The sequence below is a fragment of the Pseudophryne corroboree genome, chromosome 4 (assembly GCF_028390025.1).
Source record: "Pseudophryne corroboree isolate aPseCor3 chromosome 4, aPseCor3.hap2, whole genome shotgun sequence".
NCBI classification, from domain to species: Eukaryota; Metazoa; Chordata; class Amphibia; order Anura; family Myobatrachidae; genus Pseudophryne; species Pseudophryne corroboree.
In genome coordinates, this window is record NC_086447.1 from 162,197,175 (window position 1) to 162,219,805 (window position 22,631).

The following is a 22,631-nucleotide window of genomic DNA, read 5'->3' on the forward strand; positions in this document are numbered from 1 at the left end:
CCTCTGGAGGGAAAGGGTATGATGCCAATAACTTTTTAGGAATTATCAGTTTTTTATCGGGGGAAACCCACGCTTCATCACACACTTCATTTAATTCATCAGATTCAGGAAAAACTACGGGTAGTTTTTTCTCACCAAACATAATACCCTTTTTAGTAGTACTTGTAATCGCAGAAATGTGTAAAACATCTTTCATTGCCTCAATCATGTAACGTGTGGCCCTACTGGAAGTCACATTCGTCTCTTCACCGTCGACACTGGAGTCAGTATCCGTGTCGGCATCTGTATCTGCCATCTGAGGTAACGGGCGCTTTAGAGCCCCTGATGGCCTTTGAGACGCCCCGACAGGCCCAAGCTGAGTAGCCGGCTGTCTCATGTCATCAACTGTCTTTTGTAAAGAGCTGACACTGTCACGTAAGTCCTTCCATAAGCCCATCCACTCAGGTGTCGACCCCCTAGGGGGTGACATCACCATTACAGGCAATTGCTCCGCCTCCACATCAGTTTCCTCCTCATACATGTCGACACAAACGTACAGACACACAGCACACACACAGGGAATGCTCTAATAGAGGACAGGACCCCACTAGCACTTTGGGGAGACAGAGGGAGAGTATGCCAGCACACACCAGAGCGCTATATATAGACAGGAATACCACTATATAACGTGCTTTTCCCTTTATAGCTGCTGTTATTATCAAAACTGCGCCAAATTAGTGCCCCCCCCTCTCTTTTACCCTTTTCTGTAGTGCAGGACTGCAGGGGAGAGTCAGGGAGACGTCCTTCCAGCGGAGCTGTGATGGAAAATGGCGCCCGTGTGCTGAGGAGATAGGCTCCGCCCCCTTCTCGGCGGCCTTTTCTCCCGCTTTTTGCTGTATTCTGGCAGGGGTTAAAATACATCCATATAGCCCCGGGGGTTATATGTGGTATATTTTCGCCAGCCAAGGTGTTTACATTGCTGCTCAGGGCGCCCCCCCCTAGCGCCCTGCACCCTCAGTGACCGGAGTGTGAAGTGTGCCTGAGGAGCAATGGCGCACAGCTGCAGTGCTGTGCGCTACCTTGTTGAAGACTGATGTCTTCTGCCGCCGATTTTTCCGGACCTCTTCTTGCTTCTGGCTCTGTAAGGGGGCCGGCGGCGCGGCTCTGGGACCGGACTCCGAGGCTGGGCCTGTGTTCGGTCCCTCTGGAGCTAATGGTGTCCAGTAGCCTAAGAAGCCCAAGCTGGCTGCAAGCAGGCAGGTTCGCTTCTTCTCCCCTTAGTCCCTCGATGCAGTGAGCCTGTTGCCAGCAGGTCTCACTGAAAATAAAAAACCTAAAACTAAACTTTTTCTAAGAAACTCAGGAGAGCCTCCTAGAATGCACCCTTCTCGGCCGGGCACAAAAATCTAACTGAGGCTTGGAGGAGGGTCATGGGGGGAGGAGCCAGTGCACACCGGGTAGTCCTAAAGCTTTTACTTTTGTGCCCAGTCTCCTGCGGAGCCGCTATTCCCCATGGTCCTTACGGAGTTCCCAGCATCCACTAGGACGTCAGAGAAATAAGATTTTACTCACCGGTAAATCTATTTCTCGTAGTCCGTAGTGGATGCTGGGACTCCGTAAGGACCATGGGGATTAGCGGCTCCGCAGGAGACTGGGCACAACTAAAGAAAGCTTTAGGACTACCTGGTGTGCACTGGCTCCTCCCACTAAGACCCTCCTCCAGACCTCAGTTAGGATACTGTGCCCGGAAGAGCTGACACAATAAGGAAGGATTTTGAATCCCGGGTAAGACTCATACCAGCCACACCAATCACACCGTATTACTCGTGATACTATACCCAGTTAACAGCATGATAACAATTGAGCCTCTCAACAGATGGCTCAAAAATAACCCTTTAGTTAGGCAATAACAATATACAAGTATTGCAGACAATCCGCACTTGGGATTGGCGCCCAGCATCCACTACGGACTACGAGAAATAGATTTACCGGTGAGTAAAATCTTATTTTCTCTAATGTCCTAAGTGGATGCTGGGACTCCGTAAGGACCATGGGGATTATACCAAAGCTCCCAAACGGGCGGGAGAGTGCGGATGACTCTGCAGCACCGAATGAGCAAACTCTAGGTCCTCCTCAGCCAGGGTATCAAACTTGTAGACTCTTGCAAGAGTGTTTTAACCCGACCAAGTAACAGCTCGGCAAATTTGTAAAGCCGAGACCCCTCGGGCAGCCGCCCAAGAAGAGCCCACTTTCCTCGTGGAATGGGCTTTCACAGATTTAGAGTGCGGCATTCCAGCCGCAGAATGTGCAAGTTGAATCGTGCTACAGATCCAGCGAGCAATAGTCTGCTTAGAAGCAGGAGCACCCAGCTTGTTGGGTGCATACAGGATAAAATAAGAATTTACTTACCGATAATTCTATTTCTCGGAGTCCGTAGTGGATGCTGGGGTTCCTGAAAGGACCATGGGGAATAGCGGCTCCGCAGGAGACAGGGCACAAAAAAGTAAAGCTTTTACCAGATCAGGTGGTGTGCACTGGCTCCTCCCCCTATGACCCTCCTCCAGACTCCAGTTAGGTACTGTGCCCGGACGAGCGTACACAATAAGGGAGGCAATTTGAATCCCGGGTAAGACTCATACCAGCCACACCAATCACACCGTACAACTTGTGATCTAAACCCAGTTAACAGTATGATAACAGAAAGAGCCTCTTAAAGATGGCTCCTTAACAATATAACCCGAATTTGTTAACAATAACTATGTACAGTATTGCAGATAATCCGCACTTGGGATGGGCGCCCAGCATCCACTACGGACTCCGAGAAATAGAATTATCGGTAAGTAAATTCTTATTTTCTCTATCGTCCTAAGTGGATGCTGGGGTTCCTGAAAGGACCATGGGGATTATACCAAAGCTCCCAAACGGGCGGGAGAGTGCGGATGACTCTGCAGCACCGAATGAGAGAATTCCAAGTCCTCTTTTGCCAGGGTATCAAATTTGTAGAATTTTACAAACGTGTTTTCCCCCGACCACGTAGCTGCTCGGCAGAATTGTAATGCCGAGACCCCTCGGGCAGCCGCCCAAGATGAGCCCACCTTCCTTGTGGAATGGGCCTTAACAGATTTAGGCTGTGGCAGGCCTGCCACAGAATGAGCAAGTTGAATTGTGTTACAAATCCAACGAGCAATCGTCTGCTTAGAAGCAGGGGCACCCAACTTGTTGGGTGCATATAGTAACAACAGCGAGTCAGATTTTCTGACTTCAGCCGTCCTTGAAATGTATATTTTTAAGGCTCTGACAACGTCCAACAACTTGGAGTCCTCCAAGTCGCCAGTGGCCGCAGGCACCACAATAGGTTGGTTCAGGTGAAACGCTGATACCACCTTAGGGAGAAAATGCGGACGAGTCCTCAGTTCTGCCCTATCCGAATGGAAGATTAGATAAGGGCTTTTATAAGATAAAGCCGCCAATTCAGATACTCTCCTGGCGGAAGCCAGGGCCAGTAACATAGTCACTTTCCATGTGAGATATTTAAAATCCACCTTTTTCAATGGTTCAAACCAATGGGATTTGAGGAAATCTAAAACTACATTTAGATCCCACGGTGCCACCGGAGGCACCACAGGAGGCTGTATATGCAGTACTCCTTTAACAAAAGTCTGTACCTCAGGAACTGAGGCCAATTCTTTTTGGAAGAATATTGACAGGGCCGAAATTTGAACCTTAATAGATCTCAATTTGAGACCCATAGACAATCCTGATTGTAGGAAATGTAGGAAACGACCCAGTTGAAATTCCTCCGTCGGAACACTCCGATCCTCGCACCACGCGACATATTTTCGCCAAATGCGGTGATAATGTTTCGCGGTGACTTCCTTCCTTGCCTTAATCAAGGTAGGAATGACTTCTTCTGGAATGCCTTTCCCTTTTAGGATCTGGCGTTCAACCGCCATGCCGTCAAACGCAGCCGCGGTAAGTCTTGAAAGAGACAGGGACCCTGTTGTAGCAGGTCCCTTCTCAGAAGTAGAGGGCACGGGTCGTCCGTGACCAACTCTTGAAGTTCCGGGTACCAAGTCCTTCTTGGCCAATCCGGAGCCACTAGTATTGTTCTTACTCCTCCTCACCGTATAATCTTCAATACCTTTGGTATGAGAGGCAGAGGAGGAAACACATATACTGATTTGTACACCCAAGGTGTTACCAGTGCGTCCACAGCTATTGCCTGTGGATCTCTTGACCTGGCGCAATACTTGTCCAGTTTCTTGTTGAGGCGAGACGCCATCATGTCTACCATTGGTCTTTCCCAACAGTTTATTAGCATGTGGAAGACTTCTGGATGAAGACCCCCCTCTCCCGGGTGAATATCGTGTCTGCTGAGGAAGTCTGCTTCCCAGTTGTCCACGCCCGGGAAGAACACTGCTGACAGTGCTATTACGTGATTCTCCGCCCAGCGAAGAATCTTGGCAGCTTCTGCCATTGCACTCCTGCTTCTTGTGCCGCCCTGTCTATTTACATGGGCGACCGCCGTGATGTTGTCCGACTGAATCAACACCGGTTTTCCTTGCAGGAGTGGTTCCGCCTGGCTTAGAGCATTTTAGATTGCTCTTAGTACCAGAATGTTTATGTGAAGAGACTTTTCCAGGTTCGTCCATACCCCCTGGAAGTTTCTTCCTTGTGTGACTGCTCCCCAACCTCTCAGGCTGGCGTCCGTGGTCACCAGGATCAAATCCTGTATGCCGAATCTGCGGCCCTCCAATAGATGAGCCTTTTGCAACCACCACAGAAGATATACCCTTGTCCTTGGCGACAGGGTTATTCGCAGGTGCATCTGAGGATGCGACCCTGACCATTTGTCCAACAGATCCCTTTGGAAAATTCTTGCATGGAATCTGCCGAATGGAATTGCTTCGTAAAAAGCCACCATTTTTCCCAGGACTCTTGTGCATTGATGTACAGACACCTTTCCTGGTTTTAGGAGGTTCCTGACAGGTCGGATAACTCCTTGGCTTTTTCCTCGGGAAGAAAAACCTTTTTCTGAACCGTGTCCAGAATCATCCCTAGGAACAGCAGACGTATCGTCGGAAAACAGCTGCGATTCTTGGAATATTTAGAATCCAGTCGTGCCGTCGAAGAACTACTTTAGATAGTGCTCTTCCGACCTCCAACTGTTCTCTGGAACTTGCCCTTTTTAGGTCGTGCAAGTAAGGGATAATTTAGATGCCTTTTTTCTTTGAAGAAACATCTTTTCGGCCATTACCTTGGTAAAAAGGCCCGGGGTGCCGTGGATAATTCAAACGGCATCGTCTGAAACTGATATTGACAGTTCTGTACCACGAACCAGAGGTACCCTTGATGAGAAGGACAAAATTTGGACATGGAGGTAATCCTTGATGTCCAGGGACATTCCGGTTCGCTATCACTGCTCTGAGTGACTTTATCTCGATTTGAACCTTTTATGTAAGTGTTCAAAACATTTTAGATTTAGACTATGTGTCACCAAGCCGTCTGGCTTCAGTACCACAATATAGTGTGGAAAAATAATACCCTTTTCCTTGTCGTAGGAGGGGTACTTTGATTATCACCTGCTGGATATACAGCTTGTGAATTGTTTCCAATGCTGCCTCCCTGTCGGAGGGAGCCGTTGGTAAAGCAGACTTCAGGAACCTGCGAGGAGAAGATGTCTCGACTCTCCAATCTTTACCCCTGGGATAATACTCGTACGATCTAGGGGTCAACTTGCGAGTGATCCCACTGCGCCCTGAGACTCTTGAGACTACCCCCCCACCTTGAGTCCGCTTGCACGGCCCCAGCGTCATGCTGAGGACTTGGCAGACGCGGTGGAGGGCTTCTTTTCCTGGGAAAGGGCTGCCTGCTGCAGTCTACTTCCCTTACCTCTATGTCTGGGCAGATATGACTGGCCTTTTGCCTGCATGCCCTCATGGGAAAGGAAAGATTGAGGCTGAAAAGACGGTGTCTTTTTTAGCTGAGATGTAACTTGGGGTAAAAAAGGTTGGATTTCCCAGCTGTTGCTGTGGTCCCCAGGTCCGATGGACCGACCCCCAAATAACTCCTTCCCTTTATACAGCAATACTTCCATCTGCCGTATGGGATCTGTATCACCTGACCACTGTCGTGTCCCTGACATCTTCTGGGAGATATGGACAACGCACTTATCTTGATGCCAGAGAGCAAATATCCCTCTGTGCATCTCACATACATATATATAGAATGCATCCTATTAAATGCTCTACATGAATAAAATATTTTCAGTCAGGGAATCCGACCAAGCCAACCCAGCACTGCATCTCCAGGCTGATGGCGATCGCTGGTCGCAGTATAACCACCGTATGTGTGTATATACTTTTTAGGATATTTTTCCAGCTTCCTATCAGCTGGCTCCTTGAGGGCGGCCGTATCTGGAGACGGTAACGCCACTTGATAAGCGTGTGAGCGCCTTATCACCCTAAGGGGTGTTTCCCAACGTACCCTAATTTCTGGCGGGAAAGGGTATAACGCCAATATTTGCTATCGGGGTAACCCTACGCATCATCACACACTTCATTTTATTTTATCTGATTCAGGAAAAACTACAGGTAGTTTTTTCACTCCCACATAATACCCTTTCTTGTGGTACTTGTAGTATCAGAAACACGTAACACCTCCTTCATTGCCCTTAACGTGTGGCCCTAATGAGAAATACGTTTGTTTATTCACCGTCGACACTGTATTCAGTGTCCGTGTCTGTGTCTGTGTCGACCGACTGAGGTAAATGGGCGTTTTTTAAAAACCCCTGACGGTGTTTCTGAGACGCCTGGACCGGTCCTAATAGATTGTCGGCCGTCTCATGTCGTCAACCGACCTTGCAGCGTGTTGACATTCTCACGTAATTCTCTAAATAAGCCATCCATTCCGGTGTCGACTCCCTAGAGAGTGACATCACCATTACAGGCAATTTCTCCGCCTCCTCACCAACATCGTCCTCATACATGTCGACACACACGTACCGACACACAGCACACACACCGGGAATGCTCTGACAGAGGACAGGACCCACTAGCCCTTTGGGGAGACAGAGGGAGAGTCTGCCAGCACACACCAAAAACGCTATAATTATATAGGGACAACCTTATATAAGTGTTTCTCCCTTATAGCATCTTTTATATATATACAATATCGCCAAAATCAGTGCCCCCCCTCTCTGTTTTAACCCTGTTTCTGTAGTGCAGTGCAGGGGAGAGCCTGGGAGCCTTCTCTCCAGCTTTTCTGTGAGAGAAAATGGCGCTGTGTGCTGAGGAGATAGGCCCCGCCCCTTTTTCGGCGGGCTCGTCTCCCGCTATTTTTGAAGTTAGGCAGGGGTTAAATATCTCCATATAGCCTCTGTGGGCTATATGTGAGGTATTTTTTGCCTCTAATAAGGTTTTTATTTGCCTCTCAGAGCGCCCCCCCCAGCGCTCTGCACCCTCAGTGACTGTTGTGTGAAGTGTGCTGAGAGGAAAATGGCGCACAGCTGCAGTGCTGTGCGCTACCTTTATGAAGACTCAGGAGTCTTCAGCCGCCGATTTTGGACCTCTTCTCTCTTCAGCGTCTGCAAGGGGGCCGGCGGCGCGGCTCCGGTGACCATCCAGGCTGTACCTGTGATCGTCCCTCTGGAGCTAGTGTCCAGTAGCCAAGCAGCAAATCCACTCTGCACGCAGGTGAGTTCACTACTTCTCCCCTAAGTCCCTCGTTGCAGTGATCCTGTTGCCAGCAGGACTCACTGTAAAGTAAAAAACCTAAGCTAAACTTTCTCTAAGCAGCTCTTTAGGAGAGCCACCTAGATTGCACCCTTCTCGTTCGGGCACAAAATCTAACTGGAGTCTGGAGGAGGGTCATAGGGGGAGGAGCCAGTGCACACCACCTGATCTGGTAAAAGCTTTACTTTTTTGTGCCCTGTCTCCTGCGGAGCCGCTATTCCCCATGGTCCTTTCAGGAACCCCAGCATCCACTTAGGACGATAGAGAAATAGCGAGTCAGTTTTCCTGACTCCAGCCGTCCTGGAAACATATACTTTTCAGGGCCCTGACTACATCCAGAAAACTTGGAATCCTCCAAGTCCCAAGTAGCCGCAGGCACCACAATAGGTTGGTTCACATGAAAAACTGATACCACCTTAGGAAGGAATTGGGAACGAGTCCTCAATTCCGCCTTATCCATATAGAATACAGATAAGGGCATTTGTATGACAAAGCCGCCAATTCTGATACACGCCTGGCCGACGCCACGGCCCACAGCATGACCACTTTCCACGTGAGGTATTGTAGCTCCACGGATTTAAGTGGCTCAACTCAATGCGACTTCAGGAAATCCAACACTACGTTGAGATCCCACGGTGCCACTGGAGGCACAAACGGGGGTTGACTATGCAGCACTCCCTTAACAAAAGTCTGAACTTCAGGCAGTGAAGCCAGTTCTATTTTGGAAGAAAATCGATAGAGCCGAAATCTGGACCTTAATGGAACCCAGTTTTAGGCCCATAGTCACCTCTGACTTGTAGGAAGTGCAGAAAACGACCTAGCTGAAATTCCTCCTTTGGGGCCATACTGGCCTCACAGCACGCAACATATTTCCGCCATATGCGGTGATAATGGTTTGCGTTCACTTCTTTCCTAGCTTTAAATAGCGTAGGGATAACTTCCTCCGGAATGCCCTTTTCCTTCAGGATCCGGCGTACAATCGCCATGCCGTCAAACGCAGCCGCGGTACGTCTTGGAACAGACAGGCCCCCTGCTGCAGCAGGTCCTGTCTGAGCGGCAGAGGCCATGGGTCCTCTGAGATCATTTCTTGGAGTTCAGGGTACCAAGCTCTTCTTGGCCACCCGGAACAATGAGTATAGTTCTTACTCCTCTCCTTCTTATTATTCTCATTACCCTGGGTATGAGAGGCAGAGAAGGGAACACATACACCGACTGGTACACCCACGGTGTTACCAGAGCGTCCACAGCTATCGCCTGAGGGTCCCTTGACCTGGCGCAATATCTTTGTAGCTTTTTGTTGAGGCGGGACGCCATCCTGTCCACCTGTGGCCTTTCCCCACCGTGTACAATCATTTGGAAGACTTCTGGATGAAGTCCCCACTCTCTCGGGTGGAGGTCGTGTCTGCTGAGAAAGTCTGCTTCTCAGTTGTCCACTCCGGGAATGAACACTGCTGACAGTGCTAACACATGATTTTCCGCCCATCGGAGAATCCTTGTGGCTTCTGCCATCGCCATCCTGCTTCTTGTTCCGCCCTGTCGGTTTACATGAGCGACCGCCGTGATGTTGTCTGACTGGATCAGCACCGGCCGGTGTTGAAGCAGGGGTCTAGCCTGACTTAGGGCATTGTAAATGGCCCAAAGTTCCAGAACATTTATGTGTAGGGAAATCTCCTGACTTTTCCATAGGCCTTGGAAGTTTCTTCCCTGTGTGACTGCCCCCCAGCCTTGAAGGCTGGCATCCGTGGTCACCAGGACCCAGTCCTGTATGCCGAATCTGCGGCCCCATAGAAGATGTGCAGTCACCACCACAGCGACACCCTGGCCCTTGGAGACAGGGTTATCCGCCGATGCATCTGAGAATGCGACCCGGACCACTTGTCCAACAGATCCCACTGGAAGATCCTTGCATGGGACTTGGCGAATGGAAATTCTTCGTAAGAAGCTACCATCTTTCCCAAGGTTCGCGTGCATAGATGCACCGATACCTGTATTTGTATTAGGAAGTCTCCGTCTAGAGACGCCAACTCCTTGGACTTCTCCTCCGGGAGAAACCCTTTTTATCCTGTTCTGTGTCCAGAACCATACCCAGGAACAGTAGACGCGTCGTAGGAACCAGCTGTGACTTTGGAATATTCATAATCCAGCCGTGCTGTTGTAGCACTTCCCGAGATAGTGCTACTCCGACGAACAACTGCTCCCTGGACCTCGCCTTTATAAGGAGATCGTCCAAGTACGGGATAAGTACTTCGGCCATTACCTTGGTAAATACCCTCGGTGCCGGGGACAGACCAACGGCAACGTCTGGAATTGGTAATGACAATCCTGTACCGCAATTTTAAGGTACACCTGGTGACGAGGGTAAATAGGGACATGCAGGTAAGTATCCTTGATGTCCAGTGATACCCTGAAATTTTCCAGGCTTGCAATAATCGCCCTGAGCGATTCCATTTTGAACTTGAACCTTCGTATATAAGTGTTCAAGGCTTTCAATTTTAGAATGGGTCTCACCGAACCGTCTGGTTTTGGTACCACAACATTTTGGAATAGTAACCCCGGCCTTGTTGAAAGAGGGGTACCTTGATTTCACCTGCTGGAAGTACAGCTTGTGAATTGCCGCCAGTACTACCTTTCTCCGAGGGCAGCAAGCAAGGCTGATGTGAGGCAACGGCGAGGGGGAGTCGTCTCGAACTCCAGCCTGTATCCCTGTGATACTACTTGCAGAACCTAGGGATCCACCTGTGGGCAAGCCCACTGATCCCTGCAGTTCCCGAGACGCGCCCCCACCGCACCTGTCTCCACCTGTGGAGCCCCAGCGTCATGCGGTGGACTCAGAGGAAGCGAGGGAAGATATTTGATCCTGGAACTGGCTGACTGGTGCAGCTTTTTCCTTCTTCCCTTGTCTCTGTGCAGAAAGGAAGCGCCTTTGACCCGCTTGCTTTTCTGAAGCCGAAAGGACTGTACCTGAAAATAAGAATTTACTTACCGATAATTCTATTTCTCGGAGTCCGTAGTGGATGCTGGGGTTCCTGAAAGGACCATGGGGAATAGCGGCTCCGCAGGAGACAGGGCACAAAAAAGTAAAGCTTTTACCAGATCAGGTGGTGTGCACTGGCTCCTCCCCCTATGACCCTCCTCCAGACTCCAGTTAGGTACTGTGCCCGGACGAGCGTACACAATAAGGGAGGCAATCTGAATCCCGGGTAAGACTCATACCAGCCACACCAATCACACCGTACAACTTGTGATCTAAACCCAGTTAACAGTATGATAACAGAAAGAGCCTCTTAAAGATGGCTCCTTAACAATATAACCCGAATTTGTTAACAATAACTATGTACGTATTGCAGATAATCCGCACTTGGGATGGGCGCCCAGCATCCACTACGGACTCCGAGAAATAGAATTATCGGTAAGTAAATTCTTATTTTCTCTATCGTCCTAAGTGGATGCTGGGGTTCCTGAAAGGACCATGGGGATTATACCAAAGCTCCCAAACGGGCGGGAGAGTGCGGATGACTCTGCAGCACCGAATGAGAGAATTCCAAGTCCTCTTTTGCCAGGGTATCAAATTTGTAGAATTTTACAAACGTGTTTTCCCCCGACCACGTAGCTGCTCGGCAGAATTGTAATGCCGAGACCCCTCGGGCAGCCGCCCAAGATGAGCCCACCTTCCTTGTGGAATGGGCCTTAACAGATTTAGGCTGTGGCAGGCCTGCCACAGAATGAGCAAGTTGAATTGTGTTACAAATCCAACGAGCAATCGTCTGCTTAGAAGCAGGGGCACCCAACTTGTTGGGTGCATATAGTATGTATATTTTTAAGGCTCTGACAACGTCCAACAACTTGGAGTCCTCCAAGTCGCCAGTGGCCGCAGGCACCACAATAGGTTGGTTCAGGTGAAACGCTGATACCACCTTAGGGAGAAAATGCGGACGAGGCCTCAGTTCTGCCCTATCCGAATGGAAGATTAGATAAGGGCTTTTATAAGATAAAGCCGCCAATTCAGATACTCTCCTGGCGGAAGCCAGGGCCAGTAACATAGTCACTTTCCATGTGAGATATTTAAAATCCACCTTTTTCAATGGTTCAAACCAATGGGATTTGAGGAAATCTAAAACTACATTTAGATCCCACGGTGCCACCGGAGGCACCACAGGAGGCTGTATATGCAGTACTCCTTTAACAAAAGTCTGTACCTCAGGAACTGAGGCCAATTCTTTTTGGAAGAATATTGACAGGGCCGAAATTTGAACCTTAATAGATCTCAATTTGAGACCCATAGACAATCCTGATTGTAGGAAATGTAGGAAACGACCCAGTTGAAATTCCTCCGTCGGAACACTCCGATCCTCGCACCACGCGACATATTTTCGCCAAATGCGGTGATAATGTTTCGCGGTGACTTCCTTCCTTGCCTTAATCAAGGTAGGAATGACTTCTTCTGGAATGCCTTTCCCTTTTAGGATCTGGCGTTCAACCGCCATGCCGTCAAACGCAGCCGCGGTAAGTCTTGAAAGAGACAGGGACCCTGTTGTAGCAGGTCCCTTCTCAGAAGTAGAGGGCACGGGTCGTCCGTGACCAACTCTTGAAGTTCCGGGTACCAAGTCCTTCTTGGCCAATCCGGAGCCACTAGTATTGTTCTTACTCCTCCTCACCGTATAATCTTCAATACCTTTGGTATGAGAGGCAGAGGAGGAAACACATATACTGATTTGTACACCCAAGGTGTTACCAGTGCGTCCACAGCTATTGCCTGTGGATCTCTTGACCTGGCGCAATACTTGACCAGTTTCTTGTTGAGGCGAGACGCCATCATGTCTACCATTGGTCTTTCCCAACAGTTTATTAGCATGTGGAAGACTTCTGGATGAAGACCCCCCTCTCCCGGGTGAATATCGTGTCTGCTGAGGAAGTCTGCTTCCCAGTTGTCCACGCCCGGGAAGAACACTGCTGACAGTGCTATTACGTGATTCTCCGCCCAGCGAAGAATCTTGGCAGCTTCTGCCATTGCACTCCTGCTTCTTGTGCCGCCCTGTCTGTTTACATGGGCGACCGCCGTGATGTTGTCCGACTGAATCAACACCGGTTTTCCTTGCAGGAGTGGTTCCGCCTGGCTTAGAGCATTTTAGATTGCTCTTAGTACCAGAATGTTTATGTGAAGAGACTTTTCCAGGTTCGTCCATACCCCCTGGAAGTTTCTTCCTTGTGTGACTGCTCCCCAACCTCTCAGGCTGGCGTCCGTGGTCACCAGGATCAAATCCTGTATGCCGAATCTGCGGCCCTCCAATAGATGAGCCTTTTGCAACCACCACAGAAGATATACCCTTGTCCTTGGCGACAGGGTTATTCGCAGGTGCATCTGAGGATGCGACCCTGACCATTTGTCCAACAGATCCCTTTGGAAAATTCTTGCATGGAATCTGCCGAATGGAATTGCTTCGTAAAAAGCCACCATTTTTTCCAGGACTCTTGTGCATTGATGTACAGACACCTTTCCTGGTTTTAGGAGGTTCCTGACAGGTCGGATAACTCCTTGGCTTTTTCCTCGGGAAGAAAAACCTTTTTCTGAACCGTGTCCAGAATCATCCCTAGGAACAGCAGACGTATCGTCGGAAAACAGCTGCGATTCTTGGAATATTTAGAATCCAGTCGTGCCGTCGAAGAACTACTTTAGATAGTGCTCTTCCGACCTCCAACTGTTCTCTGGAACTTGCCCTTTTTAGGTCGTGCAAGTAAGGGATAATTTAGATGCCTTTTTTCTTTGAAGAAACATCTTTTCGGCCATTACCTTGGTAAAAAGGCCCGGGGTGCCGTGGATAATTCAAACGGCATCGTCTGAAACTGATATTGACAGTTCTGTACCACGAACCAGAGGTACCCTTGATGAGAAGGACAAAATTTGGACATGGAGGTAATCCTTGATGTCCAGGGACACCATATAGTCCCCTTTTTTCCGGTTCGCTATCACTGCTCTGAGTGACTTTATCTCGATTTGAACCTTTTATGTAAGTGTTCAAAACATTTTAGATTTAGACTATGTGTCACCAAGCCGTCTGGCTTCAGTACCACAATATAGTGTGGAAAAATAATACCCTTTTCCTTGTCGTAGGAGGGGTACTTTGATTATCACCTGCTGGATATACAGCTTGTGAATTGTTTCCAATGCTGCCTCCCTGTCGGAGGGAGCCGTTGGTAAAGCAGACTTCAGGGACCTGCGAGGAGAAGATGTCTCGACTCTCCAATCTTTACCCCTGGGATAATACTCGTACGATCTAGGGGTCAACTTGCGAGTGATCCCACTGCGCCCTGAGACTCTTGAGACTACCCCCCCACCTTGAGTCCGCTTGCACGGCCCCAGCGTCATGCTGAGGACTTGGCAGACGCGGTGGAGGGCTTCTTTTCCTGGGAAAGGGCTGCCTGCTGCAGTCTACTTCCCTTACCTCTATGTCTGGGCAGATATGACTGGCCTTTTGCCTGCATGCCCTCATGGGAAAGGAAAGATTGAGGCTGAAAAGACGGTGTCTTTTTTAGCTGAGATGTAACTTGGGGTAAAAAAGGTTGGATTTCCCAGCTGTTGCTGTGGTCCCCAGGTCCGATGGACCGACCCCCAAATAACTCCTTCCCTTTATACAGCAATACTTCCATCTGCCGTATGGGATCTGTATCACCTGACCACTGTCGTGTCCCTGACATCTTCTGGGAGATATGGACAACGCACTTATCTTGATGCCAGAGAGCAAATATCCCTCTGTGCATCTCACATACATATATATAGAATGCATCCTATTAAATGCTCTACATGAATAAAATATTTTCAGTCAGGGAATCCGACCAAGCCAACCCAGCACTGCATCTCCAGGCTGATGGCGATCGCTGGTCGCAGTATAACCACCGTATGTGTGTATATACTTTTTAGGATATTTTTCCAGCTTCCTATCAGCTGGCTCCTTGAGGGCGGCCGTATCTGGAGACGGTAACGCCACTTGATAAGCGTGTGGGCGCCTTATCACCCTAAGGGGTGTTTCCCAACGTACCCTAATTTCTGGCGGGAAAGGGTATAACGCCAATATTTGCTATCGGGGTAACCCTACGCATCATCACACACTTCATTTTATTTTATCTGATTCAGGAAAAACTACAGGTAGTTTTTTCACTCCCACATAATACCCTTTCTTGTGGTACTTGTAGTATCAGAAACACGTAACACCTCCTTCATTGCCCTTAACGTGTGGCCCTAATGAGAAATACGTTTGTTTATTCACCGTCGACACTGTATTCAGTGTCCGTGTCTGTGTCTGTGTCGACCGACTGAGGTAAATGGGCGTTTTTAAAACCCCTGACGGTGTTTCTGAGACGCCTGGACCGGTCCTAATAGATTGTCGGCCGTCTCATGTCGTCAACCGACCTTGCAGCGTGTTGACATTCTCACGTAATTCTCTAAATAAGCCATCCATTCCGGTGTCGACTCCCTAGAGAGTGACATCACCATTACAGGCAATTTCTCCGCCTCCTCACCAACATCGTCCTCATACATGTCGACACACACGTACCGACACACAGCACACACACCGGGAATGCTCTGACAGAGGACAGGACCCACTAGCCCTTTGGGGAGACAGAGGGAGAGTCTGCCAGCACACACCAAAAACGCTATAATTATATAGGGACAACCTTATATAAGTGTTTCTCCCTTATAGCATCTTTTATATATATACAATATCGCCAAAATCAGTGCCCCCCCTCTCTGTTTTAACCCTGTTTCTGTAGTGCAGTGCAGGGGAGAGCCTGGGAGCCTTCTCTCCAGCTTTTCTGTGAGAGAAAATGGCGCTGTGTGCTGAGGAGATAGGCCCCGCCCCTTTTTCGGCGGGCTCGTCTCCCGCTATTTTTGAAGTTAGGCAGGGGTTAAATATCTCCATATAGCCTCTGTGGGCTATATGTGAGGTATTTTTTTGCCTCTAATAAGGTTTTTATTTGCCTCTCAGAGCGCCCCCCCCAGCGCTCTGCACCCTCAGTGACTGTTGTGTGAAGTGTGCTGAGAGGAAAATGGCGCACAGCTGCAGTGCTGTGCGCTACCTTTATGAAGACTCAGGAGTCTTCAGCCGCCGATTTTGGACCTCTTCTCTCTTCAGCGTCTGCAAGGGGGCCGGCGGCGCGGCTCCGGTGACCATCCAGGCTGTACCTGTGATCGTCCCTCTGGAGCTAGTGTCCAGTAGCCAAGCAGCAAATCCACTCTGCACGCAGGTGAGTTCACTACTTCTCCCCTAAGTCCCTCGTTGCAGTGATCCTGTTGCCAGCAGGACTCACTGTAAAGTAAAAAACCTAAGCTAAACTTTCTCTAAGCAGCTCTTTAGGAGAGCCACCTAGATTGCACCCTTCTCGTTCGGGCACAAAATCTAACTGGAGTCTGGAGGAGGGTCATAGGGGGAGGAGCCAGTGCACACCACCTGATCTGGTAAAAGCTTTACTTTTTTGTGCCCTGTCTCCTGCGGAGCCGCTATTCCCCATGGTCCTTTCAGGAACCCCAGCATCCACTTAGGACGATAGAGAAAATACGGTGCTTTCTCTAGGCTTTTGTGAGGAAACCTGAGGTAAAAATTTTTCTTCCCAGCTGTTGCTGTGGATACGAGGTCCCAGAGACCATCCCCAAACAATTCCTCACCCTTATATGGCAGAATCTCTATGTGCCTTTTAAATGCAGCATCACCTGTCCACTGCCGGGTTTCTACTACCCTCCTAGCAGAATGGACATTGCATTAATTCTGGATGCCAGCCGGCAAATATCCTTCTGTGCATCCAAGACCACGTCTTAAATATGCTCAATGTTAGCAAATATTATTATCCCTGTCTTAGCGTATTAATATTATCTGACAGGGTGTCAGACCACGCTGCAGCAGCACTAATTATGCTGAGGCAATTGCAGGTTTCAGTATATAACCTGAGTGTGTAAATACAGACTTCAGGATCGCCTCCTGCTTTTTATCAGCAGGTTCCTTCAAGGTGGCCGTATCCTAAGACGGCAGTGCCACCTTTTGACAAACGTGTGAGCGCCTTATCCACCCTAAGGGATATCTCCCCACGTGACCTATCCTCTGGCGGGAAAGGGTACGCCATCAGTAACTTTTTAGAAATAACCAGTTTCTTATCGGGGGAAACCACGCTTCTTTACACATTTCATTCATTCATCTGATGGGGGAACAAAACAGTGGCTGTTTTTTCTCCCCAAAAATAAAACCCCTTTTATGTGGTACTTGGGTTTATGTCAGAAAATGCGTAACACATTTTTCATTGCCGAGATCATGTAACGGATGTTCCTAGTGGATTGTGTATATGTCTCTACCTCGTCGACACTGGAGTCAGACTCCGTGTCGACATCTGTGTCTGCCATCTGAGGTAACGGGCGTTGTTTTGAGCCCCTGATGGCCTTTGAGACGCCTGGGCAGACGCGGGCTGAGAAGCCGGCTGTCCCACAGCTGTTACGTCATGCAGCCTTTTATGTAAGGAGTTGACACTGTCGGTTAATACCTTCCACCTATCCATCCACTCTGGTGTCGGCCCCACAGGGGGCGACATCCCATTTATCGGCCTCTGCTCCGCCTCCACGTAACCTTCCTCATCCAACATGTCGACACAGCCGTACCGACACACCGCACACACACAGGGAATGCTCTGACTGAGGACAGGACCCCACAAAGTCCTTTGGGGAGACCGAGAGAGAGTATGCCAGCACACACCAGAGCGCTATATAATGCAGGGATTAACACTATAACTGAGTGATTTTTCCCCAAATAGCTGCTTGTATACATATATTGCGCCTAAATTTAGTGCCCCCCCTCTCTTTTTAACCCTTTGAGCCTGAAAACTACAGGGGAGAGCCTGGGGAGCTGTCTTCCAGCTGCACTGTGAAGAGAAAATGGCGCCAGTGTGCTGAGGGAGAAGCCCCGCCCCCTTTTCGGCTGACTTTCTCCCGCTTTTTCTGTGATACTGGCAGGGGTAATTTTACATCTATATAGCCTCTGGGACTATATATGATGTATATTTTGCCAGCCAAGGTGTTATTTATTGCCCTCAGGGCGCCCCCCCCCAGCGCCCTGCACCCATCAGTGACCGAAGTGTGAGGTGTACATGAGGAGCAATGGCGCACAGCTGCAGTGCTGTGCGCTACCTTGGTGAAGACCGAAGTCTTCTGCCGCCGATTTTCCGGACCTTCTTCGTGCTTCTGGCTCTGTAAGGGGGACGGCGGCGCGGCTCCGGGAACGAACACCAAGGTCGGGTCCTGCGGTCGATCCCTCTGGAGCTAATGGTGTCTAGTAGCCTAAGAAGCCCAAACTACCACCTGTTAGGTAGGTTCGCTTCTTCTCTCCTTAGTCCCTCGCTGCAGTGAGTCTGTTGCCAGCAGATCTCACTGAAAATAAAAAACCTAAATATACTTTCTTTCTAGGTGCTCAGGAGAGCCCCTAGTGTGCATCCAGCTCAGCCGGGCACAGAAATCTAACTGAGGTCTGGAGGAGGGTCATAGAGGGAGGAGCCAGTGCACACCAGGTAGTCCTAAAGCTTTCTTTAGTTGTGCCCAGTCTCCTGCGGAGCCGCTAATCCCCATGGTCCTTACGGAGTCCCAGCATCCACTTAGGACGTTAGAGAAAAGGAGATTTTTGACTTACCAGTTAAATCCTTTTTTCTGAAGCCATGGTCGACACTGGGCACCCATCCTTTCGCTCCTTGCAACATTGTTTGCGGACCGGTTTCCCTATTTATATCCGGGTTGTATGGGTGCGGGTTCTCTTATTCTTCCTTTCCTGTTCCTGGCTTGTATAGTAAATAAACTGACTGGCCTGAGGCAGGCTGGGTATAGGGGAGGAGGGGCTTCCCAGGCTGCACTCCACAAGTTTAACTCCTTGGTGCCCTGACTGAACGCCTGGCTATACCCATTGGGGGTCATTTCGAGTTGTTCGCTCGCTAGCAGATTTTAGCAGTATTGCACGCGCTAGGCCGCCGCCCTCTGGGAGTGTGTCTTAGCAGAATAGCGAATGAAAGATTAGCAGTATTGCGAATAGAAAATTCTTAGCAGTTTCTGAGTAGCTCGAGACTTACTGCTACACTGCGATCAGCTCAGCCCGTTTCGTTCCTGGTTTGACGTCACAAACACGCACTGCGTTCGGCCAGCCACTCCCCCGTTTCTCCAGACACTCCCGCGTTTTATCCTGGCACACCTGCGTTTTTCCGCACATTCCCAGAAAATGGCCAGTTTCCGCCCAGAAACACCCACTTCCTGTCAATCACACTACGATCACTTCAACTATGGAAATTCTTCGTTCGGACGTGAGTAAATACACTAAGTTTTGAGCAAGAATACTTAGCGCATGCGCACTGCGTACCATGCGCGTGCGCATTTTCGCCTTAATCGCTCCGTTGCGAAAATCGGCAACGAGCGAACAACTCGGAATGACCCCCATTGTCGACCATGGCTTCAGAAAAAAAGATTTAACAGGTAAGACAAAAATCTCCTTATCTGTTTCCAGAGAACATAAATATCACATTTTCCAGCTTTTATCCATCAGGCAGGAGTTATAGGTCCATTCCCGCCAAGTCGACCAGAACCTCTAAAAGCTTCTTCCCACTAGCTGTTCATCTACTAAACAATGTCTAAAATGCCTGGAACTATGAACTGAGATACTATCTTGCAGTGTTCCCGTAGTAATGTATGCTATGAATGCATGTATGTCTACACGTTATGTACCGTATCATGTTAAGAAACCCCCCTCCATGTTGTTATTTGGCGATGCATTGTAACAGCAAACCATTCCTAGTATACGCAAGTATACCTGGCCAATAAAGCAGATTCTGATAACTGTTTTATTAAATATCCCCCTTTATCACTTTTCAAGGCTAAGTACATCTGGACCTATAGGAGATCATTTTCCCTTGTCCTATGTAAAATTAGAAGATATTCTAAAGAACTAGTTTTTTTTTGTTAAGGTGACATTTTTTCTAAAAGCAGCATTGTGTACTTAAGCTCCTAATAAGCCCTTTCCATGTATACGGCTGCACCAAGTGTGTCTCTCAGAAGACCTCACCAAATTTTCCCATTTTTGTTCAGCACTGGCCAAGAATATTGCAACTTTTTCATTTGCTAAGCTGCCCAAGCAAGGTTTATATTACCTCAAATGTATGTATAGGAAAAGCAAAACCATTGAAAAAAAATAAATACTTTTCAGGATTATGCTTCTAGCGGTTTTTAAACTGCTAAATCAATCGACCAAATACAGTAAGTCAACCTCCGTCACCAGGGGAGCTGTGGGAAGTCTGGTGTGGGTCTTACAACACTCAGTGTCTTTTCCCTGCAGTAAAATAATTATTTTCTGCTGGTTCAAGAACTAATGTTACGCACGGAGCATAGCGAATACCTAGAGATCACCACCCCCACGTATTCAGGAGCAGTTGAGGTGTCTAAAGGTGGGTACACACTAGTAGATATATCTGCAGATCAACTGATCTGCAGATATATCTATGGACGGATCGGGCAGTGTGTTGAGCATACACACTGCCCGATCCATCGGGGACTGACGTCATGAATTGGGCGGGCGTGTACACCCGCCCGCCCAGTTCACCTGTCAATCACCGCAGCATGTGTACGGGCGGTCGGCCGACCGCCCCGTACACACACAGCGACGCGCCAATATATCGGTAGATATATTGGGCGTCGGCTGTGCTGCACGGCCGACGCGATACGTCTGTGAACGACGGAGTTCACAGACGTATCGGCCGTACACACTGGCCGACAGTCCCGCGATATATCGGCCGTTCAAGAGAACGGCCGATATATCGACCAGTGTGTACGGGCCTTTAGACACATATACAAGTACAGTATGTGAGCTGTCTTTCCCCAGTCTTGAAGTCCTTAGGTGCAGCTGATGGACAAGATTAAGAACTCATGTGAACACCTGCTGTCATAGGAGCTACAAATAACATCTCACCTGTGCTGATCTTCAGTGAGCTGGTAATCAGTCCTCCCTTCACCTTTGGGTTGAGAGGATAAAAGAGAATCCACCCTCATGACCAGATCGCTGGCACTGCAGAAAGAAAAGGGATTCTGCTTGTTAAACACACATATTAGTAATCTACTGCGACGTGATTGCTACCTTTCAGCGGTCACATCTGCTAAAGGGGCCAAATGAATACAATCTTATTATTGCTTTTACAGATACAGAAAGAAGTGAGCACAATTGAACAAGAGAACTCATAAGTACATACTGATCTTCCTCCACTCCCAGTTTCTGGATGTGCGATTTGATCTTCTGTGCAGAAGTCTTCAGGATAAGGTTCTCCAGGAGATGGAAATCGTTTTGGTTGAAAACTTCACCATCCCTCAGGGGTCCAACAATCTACAGCCAACAAAGAAGGGAAAGAAGCATTTAAGTGAGAAACCATGAAAAATATATTACAGTGACATCCTTCTCATGGGTCTACTGTATTACCCTCTGTCCACGATGACCTCTAACAGTTTAGGTTTTACATACCATCTGTGGATCTTTAAAAATGTGTCTGTTATTAACGAATACACCACAATGCACTGGATAGGAGATTTGGAAAACATGCACTGTTAGCAGTCCCTCAGTACAGAGTTTGGCCACATGTGCACTATACTGTGCCTTTAAAGTGCACCTGTCTTCAAGAATGGACCATTTGAGGCTCCTTTAGCACATGCCTTGCATGTTAAGAACATTTATAAACTCTGCATGTGTTACTTTAATAGACATCAAGGCAAAAAAAAATAGGATTTTAATACCTACCGGTAAATCCTTTTCTCTTAGTCCGTAGAGGATGCTGGGGACTCCGTAAGGACCATGGGGTATAGACGTGATCCGCAGTAGACATGGACACACTATAAGACTTTGAATGGGTGTGAACTGGCTCCTCCCTCTATGCCCCTCCTCCAGACTCCAGTTAGAGAACTGTGCCCAGGGAGACGGACATTTCGAGGAAATAATTTATTTTTTAAACACGGTGAGTGTCATACCAGCTCACACCTCGAACATACCGCAGAGCGTGGCATTCAATAGAATACCAGCCAACGGCATGAAAAATACACAGCCACATGCTGAGAGAATATGTAACACAACCTGTGTGTCAACACAACCAATAATAAAACACCGCATGCCATGGCATGAACAACGTCAGCAACAGCCTGACAGAAAAGAAATACCACAAGAGTGTAACCATAACCAATAACTGCAGACACAGTACGCACTGGGAAGGGCGCCCAGCATCCTCTACAGACTAAGAGAAAAGGATTTACGGGTCCTAGAGGATGCTGGGGACTCCGTAACGACCATGGGGTTTATACCAAAGCTCCAGACCGGGTGGGAGAGTGCGGACGACTCTGCAGCACCGATTGAGCAAACATGAGGTCCCCATCAGCCAGGGTATCAAACTTGTAGAGCTTACCAAAAGTGTTTGAACCCAAACAAGTAGGCGCTCGGCAAAGTTGAACCGCCGAGACTCCTCGGGCATCCACCCAAGAAGAGCCCACCTTCCTAGTAGAATGGGTCTCCACCGACTTCGGTAACCGCAATCCAGCCGTAGAACGAGCACGCCGAATCGTATCACAGATCCAGCGTGTAACAGACTGCATAGACGCAGGCGCCCCAATCATGCTGGGAGCATACCGGACAAACAGAGCCTCTGTTTCCCCAATCTGAGCCAAACTGGCGACCTAAACATTCAAAGCCCTGACTACATCGAGAGACTTTGAATCAGCTAATGCCTAAGTAACCACAGGCATCAAAAATAGGCTGATTTCTGCGAAACCCAGAAACCACTTTTGGCAGAACTATTATCAGAGTTCTCAATTCCTCTTTATCCATATGGAAGATCAAACAGGGGCTCTTGTGAGACAAAGCCGCTACTTCCGACACCCGCCTT

At 48.7% G+C, this 22,631-nt stretch overlaps 1 protein-coding gene across 3 annotated transcripts in view; it reads right to left on the minus strand.

The window, feature by feature from the left end:
- Positions 1-22,631, minus strand: part of UGGT1 (UDP-glucose glycoprotein glucosyltransferase 1) — a 381,222-nt gene that overhangs the window by 44,735 nt on the left and 313,856 nt on the right. For all 3 annotated transcript variants that reach the window (XM_063915521.1, XM_063915522.1, XM_063915523.1), the window contains exons 25-26: positions 20,961-21,091; positions 20,684-20,779 (exon numbers count right to left, since the gene is read on the minus strand). In XM_063915521.1, the coding sequence (XP_063771591.1) occupies positions 20,684-20,779; positions 20,961-21,091 (227 nt within the window). The remainder of the gene's footprint in view (positions 1-20,683; positions 20,780-20,960; positions 21,092-22,631) is intronic.